The sequence below is a fragment of the Pecten maximus genome, chromosome 3, assembly GCF_902652985.1.
Source record: "Pecten maximus chromosome 3, xPecMax1.1, whole genome shotgun sequence".
Taxonomy (NCBI): domain Eukaryota; kingdom Metazoa; phylum Mollusca; class Bivalvia; order Pectinida; family Pectinidae; genus Pecten; species Pecten maximus.
Window position 1 is genome coordinate 13,662,192 of NC_047017.1, and position 23,241 is coordinate 13,685,432.

At 33.5% G+C, this 23,241-nt stretch overlaps 1 protein-coding gene across 2 annotated transcripts in view; it reads left to right on the top strand.

The window, feature by feature from the left end:
* The first annotated feature begins 1,611 nt into the window (after positions 1-1,611).
* LOC117323272 (kinesin-like protein KIF16B) overlaps positions 1,612-23,241 on the top strand; it is a 55,936-nt gene continuing 34,306 nt past the window's right edge. Inside the window, exons 1-17 of one of the 2 annotated variants that reach the window (XM_033878388.1) lie at positions 1,612-1,773; positions 3,995-4,064; positions 6,735-6,857; positions 8,234-8,350; positions 8,819-8,851; positions 9,186-9,238; positions 10,568-10,683; positions 11,988-12,057; positions 12,615-12,687; positions 12,961-13,028; positions 16,364-16,464; positions 16,674-16,796; positions 20,290-20,387; positions 20,819-20,893; positions 22,027-22,080; positions 22,408-22,467; positions 23,025-23,144. In XM_033878388.1, the coding sequence (XP_033734279.1) occupies positions 1,727-1,773; positions 3,995-4,064; positions 6,735-6,857; positions 8,234-8,350; positions 8,819-8,851; positions 9,186-9,238; positions 10,568-10,683; positions 11,988-12,057; positions 12,615-12,687; positions 12,961-13,028; positions 16,364-16,464; positions 16,674-16,796; positions 20,290-20,387; positions 20,819-20,893; positions 22,027-22,080; positions 22,408-22,467; positions 23,025-23,144 (1,401 nt within the window). In that variant the 5' untranslated portion in view covers positions 1,612-1,726. Of the gene's footprint in view, positions 1,774-3,994; positions 4,065-6,734; positions 6,858-8,233; positions 8,351-8,818; positions 8,852-9,185; positions 9,239-10,567; positions 10,684-10,868; positions 11,014-11,987; positions 12,058-12,614; positions 12,688-12,960; positions 13,029-16,363; positions 16,465-16,673; positions 16,797-20,289; positions 20,388-20,818; positions 20,894-22,026; positions 22,081-22,407; positions 22,468-23,024; positions 23,145-23,241 lie in introns of those variants that run through there. The other variant, XM_033878389.1, reaches the window with a different exon arrangement.

The window sequence follows — 23,241 nt, forward strand, 5'->3', positions numbered from 1 at the left end:
TGAGGGGCCTATAGACGAGGGGCTGTGGACGAGGGATAGTTGACATGGTTGATGAAGGGACTGTCGATGAGGGGGTTATAGATGAGGGGACTGGATGAGAAGGGCTGTACATGAGGGGGCTTTTGATGTCGCGACTGTAGATGGTGGGCTCTAGATGAATGGCTGTAGGCGAGGTGCTGCAGATCAGGGGTCGTTAAAGAGGGGCTGTGGATGAGGGGACAGTCGATCAGTGAACTGTGGATAAGGGTTTGTGGATTAGGGAACTGTGAATGTGGGGACTATGGAAGAGGGTACTGTCGATTTCGTGTAATTTCGATACGTCGTAGTTATTGCATCTAATTCTGTATACACATTCGATAGATTTATCTTATGGTATTATTTTTGGGTATTTCGCAGCGAACCTCTGACTGTTTTATGTTCAGGGGTAACGCACACCTCTTACTGTTTTATGTTTAAGGGGTAACGCGCACCTCTTACTGTTTTGTGTTAAGGGGTAACGCGCACCTCTGACTGTTTTGTGTTTAAGGGGTAACGCACACCTCTTACTGTTTTGTGTTAAAGGGTGTAACGCACACCTCTTACTGTTTTGTGTTAAGGGTTAACGCACACCTCTTACTGTTTTGTGTTAAGGGGTAACACACACCTCTTACTGTTTTCTGTTAAGGGGTAACGCACACCTCTTACTGTTTTGTGTTAAGGGTTAACGCACATCTTTTACTGTTTTGTGTTAAGGGGTAACGCACATCTTTTACTGTTTTGTGTTAAGGGGTAACGCATACATCTTTTACTGTTTTGTGTTAAGGAGTAACGCACACCCTTACTAAATCTGCTTTGTGTAAAGGGGTAGACAATGATCCCTTAATGTTTTATGGGGTTACGCTCTCTTCTTGCTGTTTTGTATCAACCGGGGTACAGCACACCTGTTACTGTTTTGTATTAGGTTAGGTGGTTACGTCAATCTCCTTGATATAAGTATCTTCTCTAAGTTCTGTGAGACTTGCCGTTTTAATATTATTTATAGAATTGTGATGCCGCGTACGTATGAAACGCCAAATTAACATATATTCAATTATTTGCAGATAGGTTCAATTATTTGAAGATAGGTTCAATTCAATTGGACCTATCTTTAAATCAATTGCACCAATCTTTAATTCATTTGAACCTATCTTTAATTCATTGGCAGAACAAGGGGAGCGGTCTCTTTTCCCTATTTGTTCGTAACTGAAGATAGGTTCAATTCAATTAGAGAAAGGTACAATTCAATTCCATTAGAGATAGGTACAATTCAATTAGAGATAGGTTCAAATCAATTGAAGATAGGTTCAATTTGTCTTATGTAAACCTATCTTTAATAGAAATGTACCTATCTCTAATTGAATTGAACCTATCTCTAATTGAAACCTATCTTCAATTATTTGAAGATAGGTTCAATTAATTGAATATATGTTAATTTGGCGTGTGTATCTGCACTTGTTATTTCAAAGTTCCCGCTAAAAAAGTTCTACCCGTGATGCATGATAAATAGACTGCTTCTATTTATAAATTTCGTGTGATTCCCTTTACATCCGGTGTGTGTAGGCAGTCATGCGATTCAAAACATGGCGACCACAAGATGTCAACGTCTGGGATCTCTCCACGCAATACTATGTTTACTAAGTGTTCCTGGAAGAATTTAAATTTAATTGTGTGAATTTAACTTGCAAATATCGTAAATAATCTGGTAAAGATGACTTCTGTGAAGGTAGCCGTGCGAGTCCGGCCCCTGAACCGAAGGTAAGAAAATACGTTATGCTCTATATATAAAAACTTAGTCAGCCGACTGTAAGTCATCAACACCTAGGCTAAGCCCATATGTAAGCTAGCTACTGTCACGCGAATGTAATGCAACTGAAATCATGACTGACACGAAAGCAATTTGCCTGTGTATGTGATATGTTGTCTCAAAAGTTCATCCACAACGTTTCTCTTGCCTACAAACCAGATACATGTACATGTACATTCATGTAGGTGTGTAACTTTGACAAACATAATCCCTACATCAGCATCCATTTATATTCGGACTATATATCTACCATATACACCTAATACATACACACAATATATATACACACCCATATGCGTACAACAGATGTGACAGTAGTTATAATATGAAAAGGCCCAGGAAGATTAGTTCAGTTTGATATGACATTGACATATATATCAATAATGTTTACAATGGCAGTTCATCTGAGGATAATATATAAAACAGTATATAATTACGTAATTACAATATTGATCTATTACATAATATGTAACATATCTGATGTCAGGAACCTGTGGTCAGATACAATTTGCCATTTGCTTGTGTTGGAAACATGTATAAACTTCTATTCAGTTTATGATGCATTAATTAATTGCTTAAATGACTAAAAATGTTATGTACATTTTTCATTGTACACAAAATTAGTGTTGCATTGGTTGTCATGCAATAATGTGTCCAGAACCTGTACTTATACTGACAAATATATGTACATCTGTATATAGTACATGCACACAAAATGGTAAAAGATCTTACAAACTATAGTAGCTTAATATATTAATTACAGAATAACTGGAAAACTGTACCATCTGTATGAACAAACTCTTATACATATACACTGCAGCTGTTTCTAGCTGGTACATACATAATTTATATCCTCTAAAGACTTCTTAATTCACAGGTTAAGGATGTATTATGCATAGGATATATATAGTATCATCTTCCTTACCATCTTGACCTATATAGCGCACACGAGAGAGAGAGAACAAATGCTTAATTGAAAAGATATACAGAAGTGGTATCAGTTAAAAAACATTGGATATAAATTCTGGATTCATCGCTCCATGCATATATATATATGCTCTGTGGGTAGCTATATGTAGGGTCGTGTGTCAGATTTGTACCAGCCCCCATTGCATGATCATAAGACTAAAGATCTAGAGATGACTGAATTTGGGATCTTTTCTCTTCTTGTTTAACAGATTTATTCTTCCAAATGTCTTAAGCTTCTTTGAAACTAGGTGCCTCACTTTTGGCCTTTAGTTGACCCCAGGCTGTATGAAAGGCTTTAGATTTTGTCCCCTAGGCTGAGTGGGACAACTTTTGGCTCCTCGTCTATGTAATGTGACCAGGTGGGTCGTCCGGCGGGGTGTCTTGGCTAGTTATTTTAATGCACGTACAGTAGCACTATAAAGTTGAATAAAAAAAAGAATCCGTTCTGCACTATGACAACCCAGAAGGAGCTCGAGACAGCCACTAAAAGTAACATACTGCAGCCCCCCTAAACAATCACAAACTCACTTCACACATGCATCTCACAGACAAGGAGCTCGAGTCTGTTCATTAAAGACCATAATATGTTCAACAATACAAACCAAACCAAACCAGCACTAGTACTTAACTAGTACTCTACCCCAAAAACTCTGAAATCAGATGAAGGTTCCCTGGTCACATGCTATTGAATTGATCAGCATTCCTTTGTTCCTATACAAAAGTTACCCAGAACCTCTCAAGACTCAACAAGGCTCTGTGTACTTTGCTACATCTGCTTTTAAAACATAACATGAATTACATTCTGATCAGCATTTCTTCATACCAATTGATGTACAGGGACACTTCAGCAATTTCTGATTGGGAAAATATGAACATGGAATTGGGAAAACAGAACAAAATTTCACTATAGGGGAAAGGGCCTATATTCGGCCCCAGAACGTACATGTCACTGTATCGAAACGTCTTAAGCAGTAATTTTATTGGTTGTGTTAGATAACCTTTTATGTTATAATATAATGTTTTACTTCGAGCAACAATGTGTTTGGGCAAAGTCAGCATTACATAAATAAATAGAGGACCATCGTCAATGTAAGAATGCCACTCACCTTGTTGGGGAAATGCCTCTAATTCAATAGTGGTGAATTTTATACATTATGGATATATATATATGGTGAAAATCATACTATTATCTCAATTTTGCAGGGAAAAGGACTTGGAGAGTAAATTCATCATTGAGATGGACAAAAAGAAAACTACCATAGTTAATAGAAAGGTAATTATATATAAGAATTGTAATAGTTGTGTTTGGTTTAAATTTGATTTAAATGTGATTTATGTTTTTGTTTATATGTATAAAACTTGATCAAGATAAACTTCATTATTTGATATGGGTTTATTATCATTTAATTTCCTTCAAATCTGCTCAGATATTTCAACAATTCGTAATTAATGCAGGCAATCAACATCTGAAAATAGAACTTGAACTAATCCAAGATGCTAATTATAAACAGAAAAGCATGGGGTGTTTATCAAATGCTGATCAAGATTCACTGCCAATTCTTGGTGACTTTTCACATTTAAGTCGTCTCTATTTTTGTCCAACAAACTCACATTGACTTTGTAAGTCATGGATGATGTTGTGATTTTGCCCTACCCCTTTCTTTGCCTTTGCGGCAGCAACCAGTATGTCTGATCAACTTCGGGCTTCTGATGTGTGGCTTTCATCGTCAGTTCTCCAGTATTCCATGTTATCAGTGGGTAGATTTACGGTTTTAATTGCAGCTATATATATATGTATATTTAAGGGTTAACTGTAATATTTTTTTTACATTATTGAGCAATAACACGGTTAACAGCGGTTTATGAAAAGAGTACACCCCAGTTTTTTGTGTTATTGGCTTATTGCTCATGATCAATAACGTTAAAAAAATAGTACAGTTAACCCTTATAATTTAATTAACAACGATAAGAAACATTTTCATTAAGTTTAACATGTTTATTTTGCTCCAGATATTTAAAAATACATCGATAAATACAAAATCCTGTGAACAACGATTACTCCGCTGACGTCACAGTCATTATTTATGTTATGAGATGATAACATAATTTTTTGAGCCAATGAAAATGCTTGTTACAAGCAAAATTAAATTATATATAAATGAAGGACTACGGTAATGATTTTCACATTATATCATCATTAAGGGTATATATATATGCTATCAGTTAAGACATTGTTGTAACCTTGTAATATCTATGTACGTATTACAAAAACATGGAGAGTTTTTAAAGTTAAGAAGGAATACTATAAAACATTAAGTGTTCATGTGTACATTCTTTCATTCATGATTTGGAGCTTTTTAGTGTTAGTGTTATCCCATACAACAATGAAATAACAATACTAGATACAATATTTGTATTTGTTTCCATATAGCAACCCCAAAAAACAACGAAAGTTTAATACAAAACGAATTTTCAAACCAACTGGATATATAAACATCTGTACCTGTTTACTCAATTATGTTTTATTGTAGTGAAAATTTTTATATTTTTGTTTATCTATCTCCTTTAACAACGTCTGCATAAATTAATTGTATTTCCTTCAATTATAATATCTGGTCATCTAAGACTGCCATTCTTGTCTTTAGAAATCAATTACAGTGATCCAATTTGAATGTTGTAAAATGTAGTCAAATAATATGTTATATTTATTTCTACAAAGTCTGAAGTCAGATTTAGTGTCATATTTCCACTGTTTGTATGACATATATTGTACATGTATTCCTGGTATACTATAAGACAGGTATATCAACTTTATTTATTTCACAACAATTGCAAAACAATTATATCAACTTATACTAATCACTCCTCCTGGCTTGGATGGGAAGGGGTTAGGGTTGTAATGTGGGAGGACTCAGGTACTCAGGAGAAACACCACCTGGTCAGGCAGATGATATTTACCTTTTTGCATCCAATAAAGAAAAAAAAAACTGTTGTTGAAAGGCGAGTATGTAATACCAGTACAACTAGTGCTCCACCTACCACTCTATACTCAAACAGGTATACTTGGTATTATGTAGGAGATTATCTGTGTTAAAATTGCTATAATTGTATAGAAGAATTTAGTGAGATTGCCTTGCTCAAGTTATAAAGTATGAAGTACATGTGACAGCCCCGAGATGTTAACTAAGTATGAAGTACATGTGACAGCCCCGAGATGTTAACTAAGTATGAAGTACATGTGACAGCCCCGAGATGTTAACTAAGTATGAAGTACATGTGACAGCCCCGAGATGTTAACTAAGTATGAAGTACATGTGACAGCCCCGAGATGTTAACTAAGTATGAAGTACATGTGACAGCCCCGAGATGTTAACTAAGTATGAAGTACATGTGACAGCCCCGAGATGTTAACTAAGTATGAAGTACATGTGACAGCCCCGAGATGTTAACTAAGTATGAAGTACATGTGACAGCCCCGAGATGTTAACTAAGTATGAAGTACATGTGACAGCCCCGAGATGTTAACTAAGTATGAAGTACATGTGACAGCCTTGAGATGTTAAATAAGTATGAAGTACATGTGACAGCCCCGAGATGTTAACTAAGTATGAAGTACATGTGACAGCCCCGAGATGTTAACTAAGTATGAAGTACATGTGACAGCCCCGAGATGTTAACTAAGTATGAAGTACATGTACATGTGACAGCCCCGAGATGTTAACTAAGTATGAAGTACATGTGACAGCCCAGAGATGTTAACTAAGTATGAAGTACATGTACATGTGACAGCCCCGAGATGTTAACTACGTATGAAGTACATGTGACAGCCCCGAGATGTTAACTAAGTATGAAGTACATGTGACAGCCCCGAGATGTTAACTAAGTATGAAGTACATGTGACAGCCCAGAGATGTACATTTTAATGTATTATGTATACGTATAGGTGCCAGAAACAGGAGGTGAGGGTGACCACGCGAGGGAGAACATGAGACTGAAGGAGTTCACGTTTGACCATTCCTTCTGGTCAGTTCTTCGGTCAGACTGTAATTATGCCTCACAAGAGGAGGTAAGTAAAACAAGTATTATATTAGATCTATATCATCTTATTATCAGACCTGCAACATAGTTTATAGAGCATTGGACTGGGTGGCCATCTTGGATTTTGAGAAGCGAAGTTTGTTTTCACTATTTCTTGAAAAGTACTGGAGGGATATTTCTCAGACATGATGAGTAGATTAATTTCCCATGGTCCCTAGTTGTGCCACTTTAATTTAGGTTTTCGATCTGGAAAAAAAAAATAGCCAAAAGGCAGCCATTTTTGATTTTCAGAATTGAAGTTTGTTTTTGCTCTTTCTTGAAAACTATTGGAGAGCTATTTCTCAAAAGTGATAAGTAGGTTCCCTTTGGTCCCTAGTTGTGCCATATCAATATAAATTTTTAGTCAGAACAAAATGGCCTTCAGGTGGCCATCTTGGATTTTCTTAATTGAAGTTTGTTATCACTCTTCTTGGAAATATTTCTCAAACGTAAAGGGAAGTTCCCTGTAATCCCTGGTTGTGCCAGTTCAATTTAGGCTTTGGATCAGAAAAACAAAATGGCCATCTTGGATTTTAAGAAGTGGAGTTTGTTATCGCTATTTCTTGAAAAGTGTTGGAGAGATATATTTCTCAAATGTGATTAGCATGTTCCCCTTACTCCCTAGTTGTGCCAATTAAATTTAGGTTTTCGATCAGGAAAACAAAATGACCAACAGACAGCCATTTTGGATTTTTAGAATTGAAGTCTGTTATTGCTTTTTCTTGAAAAGTACTGGAGGGATATCAGACTATTAAGTCAAAAAGAAGAATGAAGGGAAAATCTTACATAGAAACAATGTTGGGCCCTAAGATCTCTCTGAGATCTCTTGAGGGAATCTGTGATCATTGGAGTGTCCTGTGGTGTGTGTCCTGCTTGTGTTTCTGAGCCAAAACAGTTCCCCCTCTGTTCTGGATATCATTGTCATTCTATCTGTAATCTATATATTGTTCTTATTGATCTTGTTCATCATCCAGCTATATAATATAATAAAGTTATCATTGACAATCAAATACTATAGGAATTGTGGTTTAAACAATCATTTTATTTTTTATTCGAAGACAAGATATTTGTTACAGTATTATGCATCAAATCTCAGTTCTAAATGAAATACTTGCACATTAAAAGGGTCACAGTTGCATCTATACAGATATGTATCTGTGTACTAACAATGCATTGGCAATAAACAAAACTCTGTACATATTATGTACAATGTATAATCTTTGATTGGTTGATTCAAATGCATTAGTAATATAAGACATGACCAATGATTGGTCGATTCAAATGTATATGATTTAAGACACGATCAATGATTGGTTGACATAAAATGAGTGATATTGTGAAAGTAAATTCTGTTGTGTTTTGTAGGTATTTAAGTGTCTCGGACTGGATGTGGTTGCCTCTGCCTACGATGGCTACAATGCATGTGTGTTTGCCTATGGACAGACCGGGTCGGGAAAGAGTTACTCAATGATGGGCAGCCAGGTAGGTGTCTCTGCTAACCATCTTGGATGGTTGTCATAGTTACAGTGCTATTCTATTTATTAATTGTGTATATTGATGTGACTCCAAGAAAATGTCTCCTATGCATCTCAAAGAATTGATCGGCTGAAAAAATAAACAAACATCTTTCAAATGAAAGTTAAAATGTAAACTGACGAGATTCCTGTTAAAAAGTACAGTAATTTTGTAGAAGACAAATTAAATTGGATGTAATATATATTCTTAAGGTACATTCAAAGCTTTGTTATTCTTGCATTGGTCACAGACAAAATTGTAAACGTATTTGCAATAAAGCTTTTAATATGAATCTCTTGGAACATTTGACAACACAAACCTGTTCATTGTTCCTGTTAACAGTGTTTTATATATTACTGAATGAAAAGTCGATCAGCAGTGTTGTACCTGTATGCTAACTGAAGTAATGTAATCAGAAGTATTATTCTTTTGTAGGATGATCCTGGGTTAATCCCTAGAATTTGTCAGGTAAGGAATTGAAGGTTAACTAACAGGCCTGGTACACAAACCTGATATTTCAGGTAGTGATAATAAACTGTTATATTGTTCATCAAACACATGCATTGACTGGTACCATCATCATAAAAAAATCAACATTGACATAGCAGCCTAAAGAGCAGTCATGATTGAACATTTGAAAACATTTCATTATGAGTTATTAAGAATTTCATTGAATCCACATGCATTAGTTTCTTCTTTCAATCATCTGAATTTGCAATATCATATTAATTTTCATTTTAAATCATAACATTGAAAACTTCCTCCTCATACACAAAGTGAAATTAAGTTGTGTTAATTACAGGAACTGTTTTCCCGTATGACTGATGAAGATACAAGTTTTAAAGCTGAAGTCAGGTAAGAATGTAGATACAGCTAATTAAAATTAATTTACAAAAAAAAATAAAAGTAATGTACAGGACATAGTTTCCTTAAAAAACATTCTCCTACCCAAAGCCTAATTACATAGAATTCGAAAAAGTTCACCTCAATAGAAATGAAAGTAAAATAGCATGGTTTTTGTGTTGCCTGCAAAAAGCTGGTGTCATAAAGGTATCATTATGCTGGTGATGTCTGCACTGAGGTTTTCTATGTGATAACTCAAGTTCCCTTGGGCCGATCTAAATCAAACTTAATGCAGATCCTACTTACCAAAAGTGCTTGCTAGGGATTGCTTTTCAGGTCCAAAGGTCAAGGAGCTGTTACTAAAAATCGAAAATATGTTTCCTTGTGATAACTCAAGTTCCTTTGGGCCCGGACATCAAACTCAATTTTCATGCAGTTTTCTCTTACCACAAGTGCTTGCATTGGATTTCTTTTTTTACTTGTTCAAAGATCATAGGTCAAGGTCACTGTTACTATAAATAAATCTGTTTCCTTGCAATAAATCCAGTTCTCTTTGGCTGATCCAGCTCAAACTTCTTAAGGTGCTCATTTACTGAAAGTTAATTCCTAGCTGCTCTGTATTGCTGAATTCTGAGCATACTTGAATGTTGCTGGTCTTAGCTTGCTTATATTTAACACTATTTTATGAGATGAAAAATATATCTATTTCTTGTAATCATCCAAGTTGCTGTACAGGCGACATATCCGCTTTCTTGGAATATTTGTTTTTCTCAAGAAATATAAATAATAGTAAATAGCAAAAATGATATAAATTTTTTGTTTATAATTGTTTTTATTTTTTCAAAGCTTAAAGATACAATAAGACGAGAACATAGTGACATACACACTTACCCACAAACATTCCCATGTACACACATGTAGTAAACTCTCACGCTTTATAATTATCATCACACTCTGCTCACCATTATACAGTACAAAGAAGCACCTACATACATATATATAATAACTGCATGTGTTTTCATCCACACCACCACACTCACATGCAGACATGTAAAGAGAGAGAGGGAAAGAGGGACAATTAGACAGACAAAACAGACAAACAAAATGGAGACAAACAGACAGACAGATGAGAGAAAAAAATGATATAAACTTAATATGGTGATAAAACCAAATGATTGTTTATTGGAATTAGAAATAACTTGTTGGTAGACTCAAACATTTAATGTATACATTGATATACATTTGATAGGCTTTATATTTATATGCCATCAATGCAGATATTTTTATGTGAAATAAAATTCAGAAAAATAGAGAAATTATATCTGATGATGTCTTCTGTAGTTACTTGGAAATTTACAACGAAAAAGTGAGAGACCTGTTGAAGCAGTCATCTTCCAACAAGCCGATGCATAGTCTTCGTGTGAGAGAACATCCTAAACTGGGCCCCTACGTACAAGGTAAATCATAGTCTTTGTGTGAGACAACATCCTAAACTGGGCCCCTACATACAAGGTAAATCTTAGTCGTTGTGTGAGAGAACATCCTAAACTGGGCCCCTATGTACAAGGTAAATTATAGTCTTCGTGTGAGAGAACATCCTAAACTGAGCCCCTACTTACAAGGTAAATTATAGTCTTCGTGTGAGAGAACATCCTAAACTGGGCCCCTACGTACAAGGTAAATTATAGTCTTCGTGTGAGACAACATCCTAAACTGGGCCCCTACATACAAGGTAAATTATAGTCTTCGTGTGAGACAACATCCTAAACTGGGCCCCTACGTACAAGGTAAATCATAGTCTTCGTGTGAGACAACATCCTAAACTGAGCCCCTACGTACAAGGTAAATTATAGTCTTTGTGTGAGACAACATCCTAAACTGAGCCCCTACGTACAAGGTAAATCATAGTCTTCGTGTGAGAGAACATCCTAAACTGGGCTTCTACCTACAAGGTAAATTATAGTCTTCGTGTGCAGACAACATCCTAAACTGGGCCCCTACATACAAAGTAAATCTTAGTCTTTGTGTGAGACAACTTCCTAAACTGGGCCCCTACATACAAGGTAAATCATAGGGTTCGTGTACAGACGACATCCTAAACTGGGCCCCTACATACAAGGTAAATCAAAGTCTTTGTGTGAGAAAACATCCTAAACTGGGCCCCTACATACAAGGTAAATCATAGTCTTTGTGTGAGACAACATCCTAAACTGGGCCCCTACATACAAGGTAAATCATAGTCTTTGTGTGAGACAACTTCCTAAACTGGGCCCCTACATACAAGGTAAATCATAGTCTTTGTGTGAGACAACTTCCTAAACTGGGCCCCTACTTATAAGGTAAATCATAGTCTTTGTGTGAGACAACTTCCTAACCTGGGCCCCTACTTATAAGGTAAATCATAGTCTTTGTGTGAGACAACATCCTAAACTGGGCCCCTATGTACAAGGTAAATCATAGTCTTCATGTGCAGACAACATTCTAATTATAAACTGGGCCCCTATAAAAAAAAGAATTTTTCTAAAAATTCAGGTCAATTTTGAAATTTGTAATGTTATAAAAAAAATTACAACTTGTGTATTTTAACTGTGTTAAATGTTTTAACAAGTATTTTAAGATCATGGTAAAATGTAATTGATTTATTTAAATGTACAGTGGTATGAAACTCCAAAGTTCTTTTTCAATTTCAGCCTTTGACAATCAAGCTATATATATATAACTTATCTAAGATCAGCTCTGCTATCATGTCAAATTTTTTCAGATTTATCCAAACATACTGTCACTGATTACGACGACATCAAAGCCCTCATGGACAGGGGGAATTCCATCAGGTATATGTATCTCTATTCCAGCATGTCAGCATCTCAAAAAAATCAACTATTAAGCAAAATTGATATCAAAAACGTTGAAAAGAATTTTAAATTGATGTTTTAATTTTAACTTTTGTTTTTATCAGTAAAACTAATTAGGTAACTGACAGGTGTCATATTTATGTTGTGTAGTGTTATTAGGTTGATACAGCATCGTCATATCATTCTTGTCATATTCAGACAAGCACTAAATGTATATACATGTATATATATTTTAATACTAAATGAAAATTAATTAGAATGTTAATTCATCTGCACTAATACTGAAGGTGTAACAAAATTGTTGATAGATTGCAATTGTATTTGCTTGAATTAAATTGATTGATGGTAAATGCATCAATTTAACGACCATTGCTGACAGTTTGCTAATTAATGATAGTTCGATGGAACTATCTATACATATGAGGAAAGTAAATTAGATTAACTGTGAATGTAATTGGATCAGAAATCTTATACTGCTGTCTAGAATAATATCAAATCTGATTTTCTATATCGATGCAATGTTCTCCTCTCTTCAGAACAACCGCTGCCACAAACATGAATGACACAAGCAGTAGGTCCCATGCTATCTTCACCATTGTGTTCACTCAGGTACGTACTTATTATAATTGTACACACCATACAACATCCCGAATTGTGAATCATTTCAGTTTTGACATACTGAATTGTGAATCATTTCAGTTTTGGGAATTTAATTCTTTTTAAAAAGACACACTATTGAACACAATGAACAACAGGTCTAAAATACAGTGCTAATAATAAGGCTTTGTAATTTAGCATGTGATTCTACTCTGATTTCTCTACTTCTCTGCTTTCTTTTGGCCTAGATTTTGTTTCTGATGAAATCTAATGTTTTCTTGACAGGCCAAGTTTGCCAATGATGTCCCCTGTGAAATGAGCAGCAAAATACATTTAGTTGATCTAGCAGGAAGGTAAGACTACCATAGTTTGACTTAATAAGCTTGGCAGGAAAGTGATATTACCGTAGTTACCTCAATAAAAATCTGACTTAGTAATCCTGGCAGGAAAGTAATACTACTGAAGTTACCTCAATAAAAGTCTGACTTTGTAAGTCTGACAGGAAAGTAATGCTGTCGTACTTACTTCAATAAAAATCTGACTTAGTAAGTCTGGCAGGAAAGTAATACTACAGTAGTTACCCCAATAAAAATCTGACTTTAGTTAGTAAGTCTGGCAGGAAAATAATACTGTCATACTTACCTCAATAAAAATCTAACTTAGTAAGTCTGGCAAGAAAGTAATACTACCATAGTTACCTCAATAAAAATCTGACTCAGTAAGCCTGGCAGGAAAGTAATACTGTCGTAGTTAACTCAATAAAAATCTGACTTAGTAAGTCTGGCAAGAAAGTAATACTTCCATAGTTACCTCAATAAAAATCTGACTTAGTAAGTCTGGCAGGAAAGTAATACTGTCGAAGTTAACTCAATAAAAATCTGACTTAGTAAGTCTGGCAGGAAAGTAATACTGTCGTAGTTAACTCAATAAAAATCTGACTTAGTAAGTCTGGCAAGAAAGTAATACTACCATACACTACTGTCAAATTGCCCATTACAAACCCATTAAAAAGCCATTACATATGTTGGGATTACTTTTGTACACCTTTAATGGCCCCTAAAGTAATGGCCAAACCCATTACAAACCCATTAAAGTTTTCACTAAGTAATTGCCATTACAATGTAATAGGGCCATCAATAATTAGTTTTCAATGTAATGGGCATTAAACCTTATGGTGTAATGGGCATTAAATGTTTTGGTGTAATGTAATGGCCATTAGGTTTGGAGCAAAACCATTTTTGTAATGCCCATTAACGGTGTCATTACTTTCTGAAGTGTACTCTGTAATGGCCATTACATTTCGTCAGAAAAGGTGTAATGGCCATTAAAGGTGTACAAAACTAATAGACCCATTACAAGAAAATACACTTTAATGGCCATAATTTTTACAAATATAATGACCATTACTTTTAAAGTACAAAAACTGTTCAGAGATCAACATAATTGTAATGGCCATTACGTTTTTACAAACAAAAGTGTAATGGCCATTATATATATACAGGTATACAAAATTAATGGACCTACATGTGACCATTACATGAGACGCATTCAGAAAATTTAGAAAATGCATTTTACCACTTATTTTCATCAAAGTTCGTCATGAACTGTATCACTATGCATGTTTGACAGTATCCTTGTACTTGTAGTCCTTCCATTAAAAAATTGCATTCAAATTGATCCATCTTTTGTTTCAAATTGATAACTGCTTCAAAAATGGGTATTGTACACAATCATGTGGACCCAAAATCCTTTTAATATTCTTCAGATACATGTAAGAGTGATTAATGTTCATTATTGCATTAATTCTCAATGTACATATGATGTGTGTTTGTACAATTTAGATAAATAGGCAATACAATTTAAGAAATGCCAAAGCTGTTTGAATATAATGTACACTATGTAAATTTAGGTCACATGCATGGTGATTGGTTTTAAGTTAACATCTTACCTATAAACAGGTTGACATACTTCCAGAGTTGAATAAATCATTTCCTGGTAGTCTTGTATTAATCATGAACCAGGTATGAAAGATAAATACTTCCCTTCATTTGTAAAATAACATGTTGTTCATCTGTGTGAGAAAAGCCTCATGACTGCCATGTATTGGAACTCTCCTGCTTGAAGTTATTGGGCGGGAAAAATTTGGTGGGAAAATTTGGCAAGAAATTTGAAGTTTTCTTATTGTAAAGGGGTTTAGTAAGCCTGTACAGTTTCCTTATTCTTCTTTAAAGCTTACAACAAAATTGTAATATAGACATGGAATTAAACAATAACAATATAATAAAAAATAAGATACTGAAATAATACATCAATTTAAGGCCAACAATTCATGGTAGTATATTGAATATTGTCATAATTATGTATTACAATATGATGTGATGATATTTGTAACAATTGTAATGGCCATTACATGAAAAAAATGTTACTTATGAGGAATTGCACATCAGAATAAAAAAATGTAATGGCATTACATAAAGGCACCATTCAGTAATGGCTATTGCATTATGACCATAATTTGTTATGGTCTTTAAATGGAAAATGTAATGGGCATTACATGAAGGTACCAATAAGTAATGGCCATTACATTGTGACCCTAATTTGTTATGGCCATTAAATGGAAAATGTAATGGGCATTACATGAAAGTACCAATAAGTAATGGCCATTGCATTGTGATCATAATTTGTTGTGGGCATTAAATGGAAAATGTTATGGGAGTACATAAAATCCACAGTTAGTAATGGCCATAACATTATGATGACTCCACTCTAATGGCCATTACAAACAGAATAAAGGCCATTAAAAAAATACAAAACATGAAGTAATGGCAATTATTTTGTTAATGACCATTACAAAGAAAATATTAATAGGAAAGTAATTGAAATTTAGAAAAATAATGCCCATTACATTACTTAACTCCAGGTTTGTCCCAAAAAAGGAAACGAGAAATAATGGCCAATTTTAATGGAATCAGTGTTTTTAATGGGTTTGTAATGGGTTTGTAATAGATTTGTAATGACTTTGCTGGGCAGTAGTGATAGTTACCTCAATAAAAATCTGACTCAGTAAGTCTGGCAGGAAAGTAATACTGTCATAGTTAACTCAATAAAAATCTGACTCAGTAAGTCTGGCAGGAAAGTAATACTACCATAGTTAACTCAATATAAATCTGACTCAGTAAGCCTGGTAAGAAAACGATATTACCTTAGTTACCTCAGTAAACTTCTCTCTTATAGGACATGGCAGAGCAGAAATCTAAACTCTAGCTAGCTATAGGCTGAGTATTACGGAGAGATTGTTAATAATCTAAGAATACAAGGAATCTAGACTTACACTGTATATCTGTATATTAATACACTGTAAACCAAGAATTGCTTTCATATTAAATACTTAATTTCACTTTTAAATTAATACTCAATATCAGAATACCTTCCTGGAAAAAAATTGATTTCTACTTTGAATTCAAAACTAACTGTGCAATGAAAAGGTCTTTTAAATTAAGAGTTAATTTTATTTTTGTTTCAAATGACAATCTGCCATATAATTACTTTTAATTGTCACTACACTGTATAATCAAATAAGCACTAGCTAGATGTACAAACATAGTATTTGTTGTTAAGTCTGGACAAATGTTTATAATGATGAAACCTTTACTGCCTCCTAGTGAGTAATTTATGTCTGATGTTGTAGTGAGCGAGCTGACTCCTCAGGGGCCACGGGTCAGAGGTTAAAAGAAGGTGCCAGTATCAACAAGTCCCTGGTCACTCTCGGATCGGTCATCAGTGTACTTGGTATGTCTACACAGTGAAAACCTCTCCGATTAAAATCTTCAAGACACTGTAACATGTACATGTATTTAAACTCTAGAAATACTCATTGAGTTTTATTATTAAGAACTTGGGTGATAAAGTGGTGTTCTCTACATCTAGAGATGACCCTCGCAAATCCAATCAACAATCTGCTGCAGCATTTGTTTATAAAATTTATGATTTTGCTACAGCTGAGATATCGGAAAAGGGAAGCAAGTCTGGGAAGACATTTTTCATTCCATATCGAGACTCTGTTCTGACTTGGCTCCTGAAAGACAGCTTGGGAGGAAACTCCCGAACCATCATGGTAGCAAGTAAGTATTGTCCAGATAGACATTAGAATAGGCATAAAGCTGCATATCCGAACTATTCAGGGGGTACACAGTATAATTTGTCATATGATGATAAAAACATGACCCTGTTTCATCAATATTCTTTAACTTAAAATTTTTCATAGGAAAGCATTTCAAAAATTAATAAAATATTTTTAGTGCGAAGATTTCTTCCTTAAAACCAATAAGTCTTTTCTATTGAAAACTGTAGTAAGTTGAAGGGCATTGATGAAACCAGCCCTTGATGTATTGATATAGGCCTGATGGTTGAATATGTGATTTCTAGTATGAAACAACAATTATATATTTCATAAACTTATTGAATGGGGACAAACAGTACATGAGGCTCACATAACTGAAAGTTGGGATAGATGTGACACTTGTATATGTTGAGTTCTAACAGTTGTAAATACACCCCGTGTATATATAAGGTTCAATAGATAGGTTCACTGTCAAACATGTCTACAACAAAAACCCAACCGGACCAATATCATCATAATTCCAATTTGTTGTGATCATATCTACTGCATACCCAAGCCCTTAAAACGGCCATTAAAAACCCCATTAAAATTTCCCATCATAAAACCATCAATCATGCTATTAATTTTGTACCTTTAATTGCTATTAATTGAAAAATTTTAATACAAGTTTGATAGTCTTTAAATGTGACAGTTTTCAATTTTAATGATCATCAAAGGGTTGAAACAAATCAATTAGTTCATGGTACTTAATTAATACATTTTAATGGCTATTAACAAAACATTTATAATGATCATTAATTATTTTAATAATGGCTTTTAATTTAACATTAATGACTATTAAAGGTACAAAATTAATGGGTCTGAAAAAAAAATTAAATGCATTTTAAGGATTTTAATGGTTTGACAAAAACATTAATAGTCATTAACTCTTATCACCACTGTCAAATTGCCCATTACAAACCCATTAAAGTTTTCACTAAGTAATTGCCATTACAATGTAATAGGGCCATCAATAATTAGTCTTCAATGTAAAGGGCATCAAACCTTATGGTGTAATGGGCATTAAACATTTTGGTGTAATGTAATGGCCATTAGGTTTGGAGCAAAACCATTTTTGTAATGCCCATTAACGGTGTCATTACTTTCTGAAGTGTACTCTGTAATGGCCATTACATTTCATCAGAAAAGGTGTAATGGCCATTAAAGGTGTACAAAACTAAAAGACCATTACAAGAAAATACACTTTAATGGCCATAATTTTTAAAAATATAATGACCATTACTTTTAAAGTACAAAAACTGTTTAAAGATCAACACAATGGTAATTATATATAATGGCCATTACGTTTTTACAAACAAAAGTGTAATAGCCATTATATATATACAGGTATACAAAATTAATGGACCTACATGTGACCATTACATTAGACGCATTCAGAAAATTTAGAAAATGCATTTTACCACTTAATTTCATCAAAGTTCATCATGAACTGTATCACTATGCATGTTTGACAATATCGTTGTACATGTAGTCCTTCCATTAAAAATTGCATTCAAAGTGATCCATCATTTGTTTCAAATTGATAACTGCTTCAAAAATGGGTATTCACAGTACACAATCATGTGGACCCAAAATCCTTTTAATATTCTTCAGATACATGTAAGAGTGATTTATGTTCATTATTGCATTAATTCTCAATGTACATATGATGTGTGTTTGTACAATTTGGTTGAATAGGCAATACAATTTAAGAAATGCCAAAGCTGTTTGAATATAATACACTATGTAAATTTAGGTCACATGCATGGTGATTGGTTTTAAGTTAATTCTTACCTGACATACTTCCAGAGTTGAATATTTCATTTCCTGGTAGTCTTGTATTAATCATGAACCAGGTATTAAAGATAAATACTTCCCTTCATTTGTAAAATAACATGTTGTTCATATGTGTGAGAAAAGCCTCATGGCTGCCATGTATTGGAACTCTCCTGCTTGAAGTTATTGGGCGGGAAAAATTTGGTGGGAAAATTTGGCGGGAAATTTGAAGTTTTTTTATTGTGAAGGGGTTTAGTAAGCCTGTACAGTTTCCTTATTCTTCTTTAAGCCAACAACAAAATTGTAATATAGACATGGAGTTCAACAATAACAATATAATGAAAAATAAGATACTGAAATAATACATTAATTTAAGGTCAACAATTCATGGTAGTATATTAAACATTGTCATATATATTACAATATGATGTGATGATATTTGTAATATTTGTAATGGCCATTACAAGAAAAAAAAATGTTACTTATGAGGAATTGCACATCGGAATAACAAATGTAATGGCATTACATAAAGGTACCATTAAGTAATGGCTATTGCATTATGACCATAATTTGTTATGGTCATTAAATGGAAAATGTAATGGGCATTACATGAAGGTACCAATAAGTAATGGCCATTGCATTGTGATCATAATTTGTTATGACCATTAAATGGAAAATGTAATGGGCATTACAGGAAGTTACCAATAAGTAATTGCCATTACATTGTGCTCATAATTTGTTGTGGCCATTAAATGGAAAATGTAATGGGCATTACATGAAGGTACCAATAAGTAATGGCCATTGCATTGTGATCATAATTTGTTATGGCCATTAAATGGAAAATGTAATGGGCATTACATGAAGTTACCAATAAATAATTGCCATTACATTGTGATCATAATTTGTTGTGGCCATTAAATGGAAAATGTTATGGGAGTACATAAAATCCACAGTTAGTAATGGCCATAACATTATGATGACTCCACTCTAATGGCCATTACAAACAGAATAAAGGCCATTAAGAAAAATACAAAACATGAAGTAATGGCCATTATTTTGTTAATGACCATTACAAAGAAAATATTAATAGGAAAGTAATTGAAATTTAGAAAAATAATGCCCATTACATTACTTAACTCCAGGTTTGTCCCAAAAATGGAAACGAGAAATAATGGCCAATTTTAATGGAATCAGTGTTTTTAATGGTTTTGTAATGGGTTTGTAATAGATTTGTAATGACTTTGCTGGGCAGTAGTGATACTTAAGGATTTCTTTCTAAGTTTTGAATATATTTTATTGCACAAAATATCATCTGTAATATACTATGTTTTGTTCAGTAACGTGATTTTGGAGGTGTTTCAGATGTTATGTGAACAGTTTAATTTGTATCAATGACATCACAGAGGATCGATGTACAGTAAATGAACATAGATACCAAAATTTGAATATATTGTTATCAAAATGTCTTAAAATACAAGTTTATTGAATAGCTCACTCTTCTTAATGATAATTGGTATGTTAGCATTTTGTACTAGGTCTCTAGTAGATATGATTTGTTTGCAAAGTTATGATATGGTATTGAAAGGAAAAGGTTTATAGAACCAAACAATATTCTTACCATATAATTATATTATCTGGATAAATTATGTTAAATAAAGTTATACTAATTTCTTCTACAGCGATATCACCTGCTGACGTGAACTATGCAGAAACACTAAGTACACTGCGGTATGCTAATAGAGCCAAGAATATTATCAACAGACCTACTGTGAATGAGGTAAGATTATTATCAACAGACCTACTGTGAATGAGGTAAGAATATCATCAACAGACCTATTATAACTGAGGTATTAATTTGTGTATTCATAGGGGGAATGTCAATGGATACAATAATTTCTAAAGCATTTATTACTATTTTCTGAAAAAGGGTTAAATGGTTCTCAATGCAGTGTATCACATTTCTTACATTTGATCAAAAACAATATCGATAAAGCAAAAAAATATCTATTTGTTAAAAATGCAAAAGTGGATCAAAATAAAAAATTGTATATTTTCCAAAATGGAATATAAAAATGTTTATCGCAAAATCTGTAGACGTTAATAAAAGTTATTGTGTCATCATTTACTGGCATTGAAAAGATAGAATTTTTAAAATATGCCTTTAAATATCACCTTGTTGTTGTGACTCTTACTATGCTCTCTATCTAGGATCCCAATGTCAAACTGATCCGAGATCTTCGGGACGAGATCAACAGACTGAAAACTTTGTTGGGTGGCAATATTGTAAGTTTAGAAGTATTTGATATTATTATGTAGGGGAGAAGCTATAAATAGCTCTAGATGATGGATGGACAATTTCTTACAGCTGGTCATTGTCACAGTAACGATTCCCTTCCATTGACGAAGTGTTGCAAAACAATGAACCTCGAAAATGCTATAAATAGCAGATGTCATGTAACTTTGCAGTAACATTTATTATACAGTAATTAAACATTTCTAAATCAATGCAAATTATCAATTTATTAGCCTACCGTCACATCTGAAAATCTATAATTTGCACATTCCAACATTTAACTACTCGAAGTTAATTGTCTAAGTAATCTGCCATGATACATCTCGGTGAACTCTGGCGAGCTAGGATGCTCATCCAAATAGGGTATTCATGACCATATACAGATGAAGCGCTAAATAGCTTCATCTGTATATGGTCATGAATACCCTATTTGGATATAAAAAGACATTATCAGATATCTTTAACCAATCAGATATCTTTAACCAGTTGTAAGTCTTGTGATGAAATGTACATCTTACTTTCAGAAAGTTTGACCTTGTCCACTAAGGTATATATATAACTTACCCGATGAAATCTTGCGGGATTGCCTTTAAAAGAAATTGACTTTCACATTTGTATCAAAGATGGCAGTATATTTGAAATAATTTCTCTGTGTGGCTTGTTCATTTTGGATTTTGCCATTTTATTGTCGAAGAAATGATGTAATGTACAGATTTGTGAATTGAATATTGAATAGATACCAGAATCATTAATTTACAAGTGTTTTTTACCTGAGAAAACTATTACATTTTACCGGCCGATGTGAATCACAGTGGGCTTGCTACACTATTGGTAATGGAACTGGTTTCATAAATTATAACCTGCCTGAGAGCAGTGAAGGTAGGGTTTGAATGAACATTGTTGGTCATTAGAAAGCATTGGAACATATACACTTGCATGAAGTATTAATATAGCAGTGTTGGTTTTCTAAATATAATCCAATGATCATCTTAATACATTTTAGTTTTTTTGGTGAAAGAATCTTTCAGATTTATCTTTCTCCAACTTTTATAAATAATTAAACTTTTTAATGGACAAACAGTAGTTTCTATTTGAGAGTTACAAGTTGTTTTTTTCTGTTTAGGACAACATTTCAACTCCAAAAGTTCAGGAAAAGTTACATGAAAATGAAGCAAGGGTAAGATAAAACTTTGTTTATGCTAATGAAATACATGTACCATGTTAATTTTAATGACAATCACATAACATTCTAGGATTTAATTATTGTGTATTAATTTACTGACCAGTAAATCGTCATTGCATCTTTAAATGCTTATATATATATATAGATTCTATGCCTCATTTTATGTTGTGTTTTTTGCCTGGATTTGTCAGAAAAAATTGAAATAAGATTCTGATGGTACTGATTGAAAGCGATTGTTATCAAAAGTTAACTTTTTGGAAATATGAAGATAGGCAGAACTGTGGTTGTAAAAAAAAGAGTATTCTTCTTTCCTTTTCCTAGGTAAAAGTATTGACAGAAGAATGGGCAGAAAAGTGGAATGAAGCTCAACATATTTTACAGGTAAGCATTAAATTTTAACCAATATATGTACCTGGCTGATTTGCTTTAATCGGAAATTTTGAGAATAAGACACAGGATTTTCTAGAGGTTCTCTATATATTTCTTTCTTTTAAATAGAAATAGTACCCTTAAACACAATTGAGTCATTTTGCTCTCAAAAATTCCTATTTTACCCAATAGCATGTAAATTTTCCCTTCAAACTATATATCATATACTTTATACATGAAGCGATCTTTAAGTTTTATAATATAACTATTGTCAGGTTTGTTCCATTCTTTGAATGTGACTGAATCAAGAATTGGGATGACATTGAATCAAGAATTTGGATGATATTGAATCAAGAATTGGGATGACATTGAATCAAGAATTTGGATGATATTGAATCAAGAATTGGGATGACATTGAATCAAGAATTGGGATGACATTGAATCAAGAATTGGGATGACATTTGTGCATTTGAATTAATGGTTTTTACACTCCTCACAAACTAACAGGGAAACATGTGTATTGTGAATTATATGTATTTGTGTCCATTTATTATAATTTATAATTATAGGACCAGACGTTAGCTATACGTAAGGAGGGCCTCGGTGTGGTGCTCGACTCAACACTTCCTCATCTGATTGGTATAGACGATGATATCCTCAGTACTGGAATCATGTTATACCATTTGAAGGTAAGAAAGTTTAACATAATACTGAATCAACATTTTCTGAATTAATTAATATCATACTATTTCAAACCTGTCTCATTGATTTATATTAAAGTTAAGC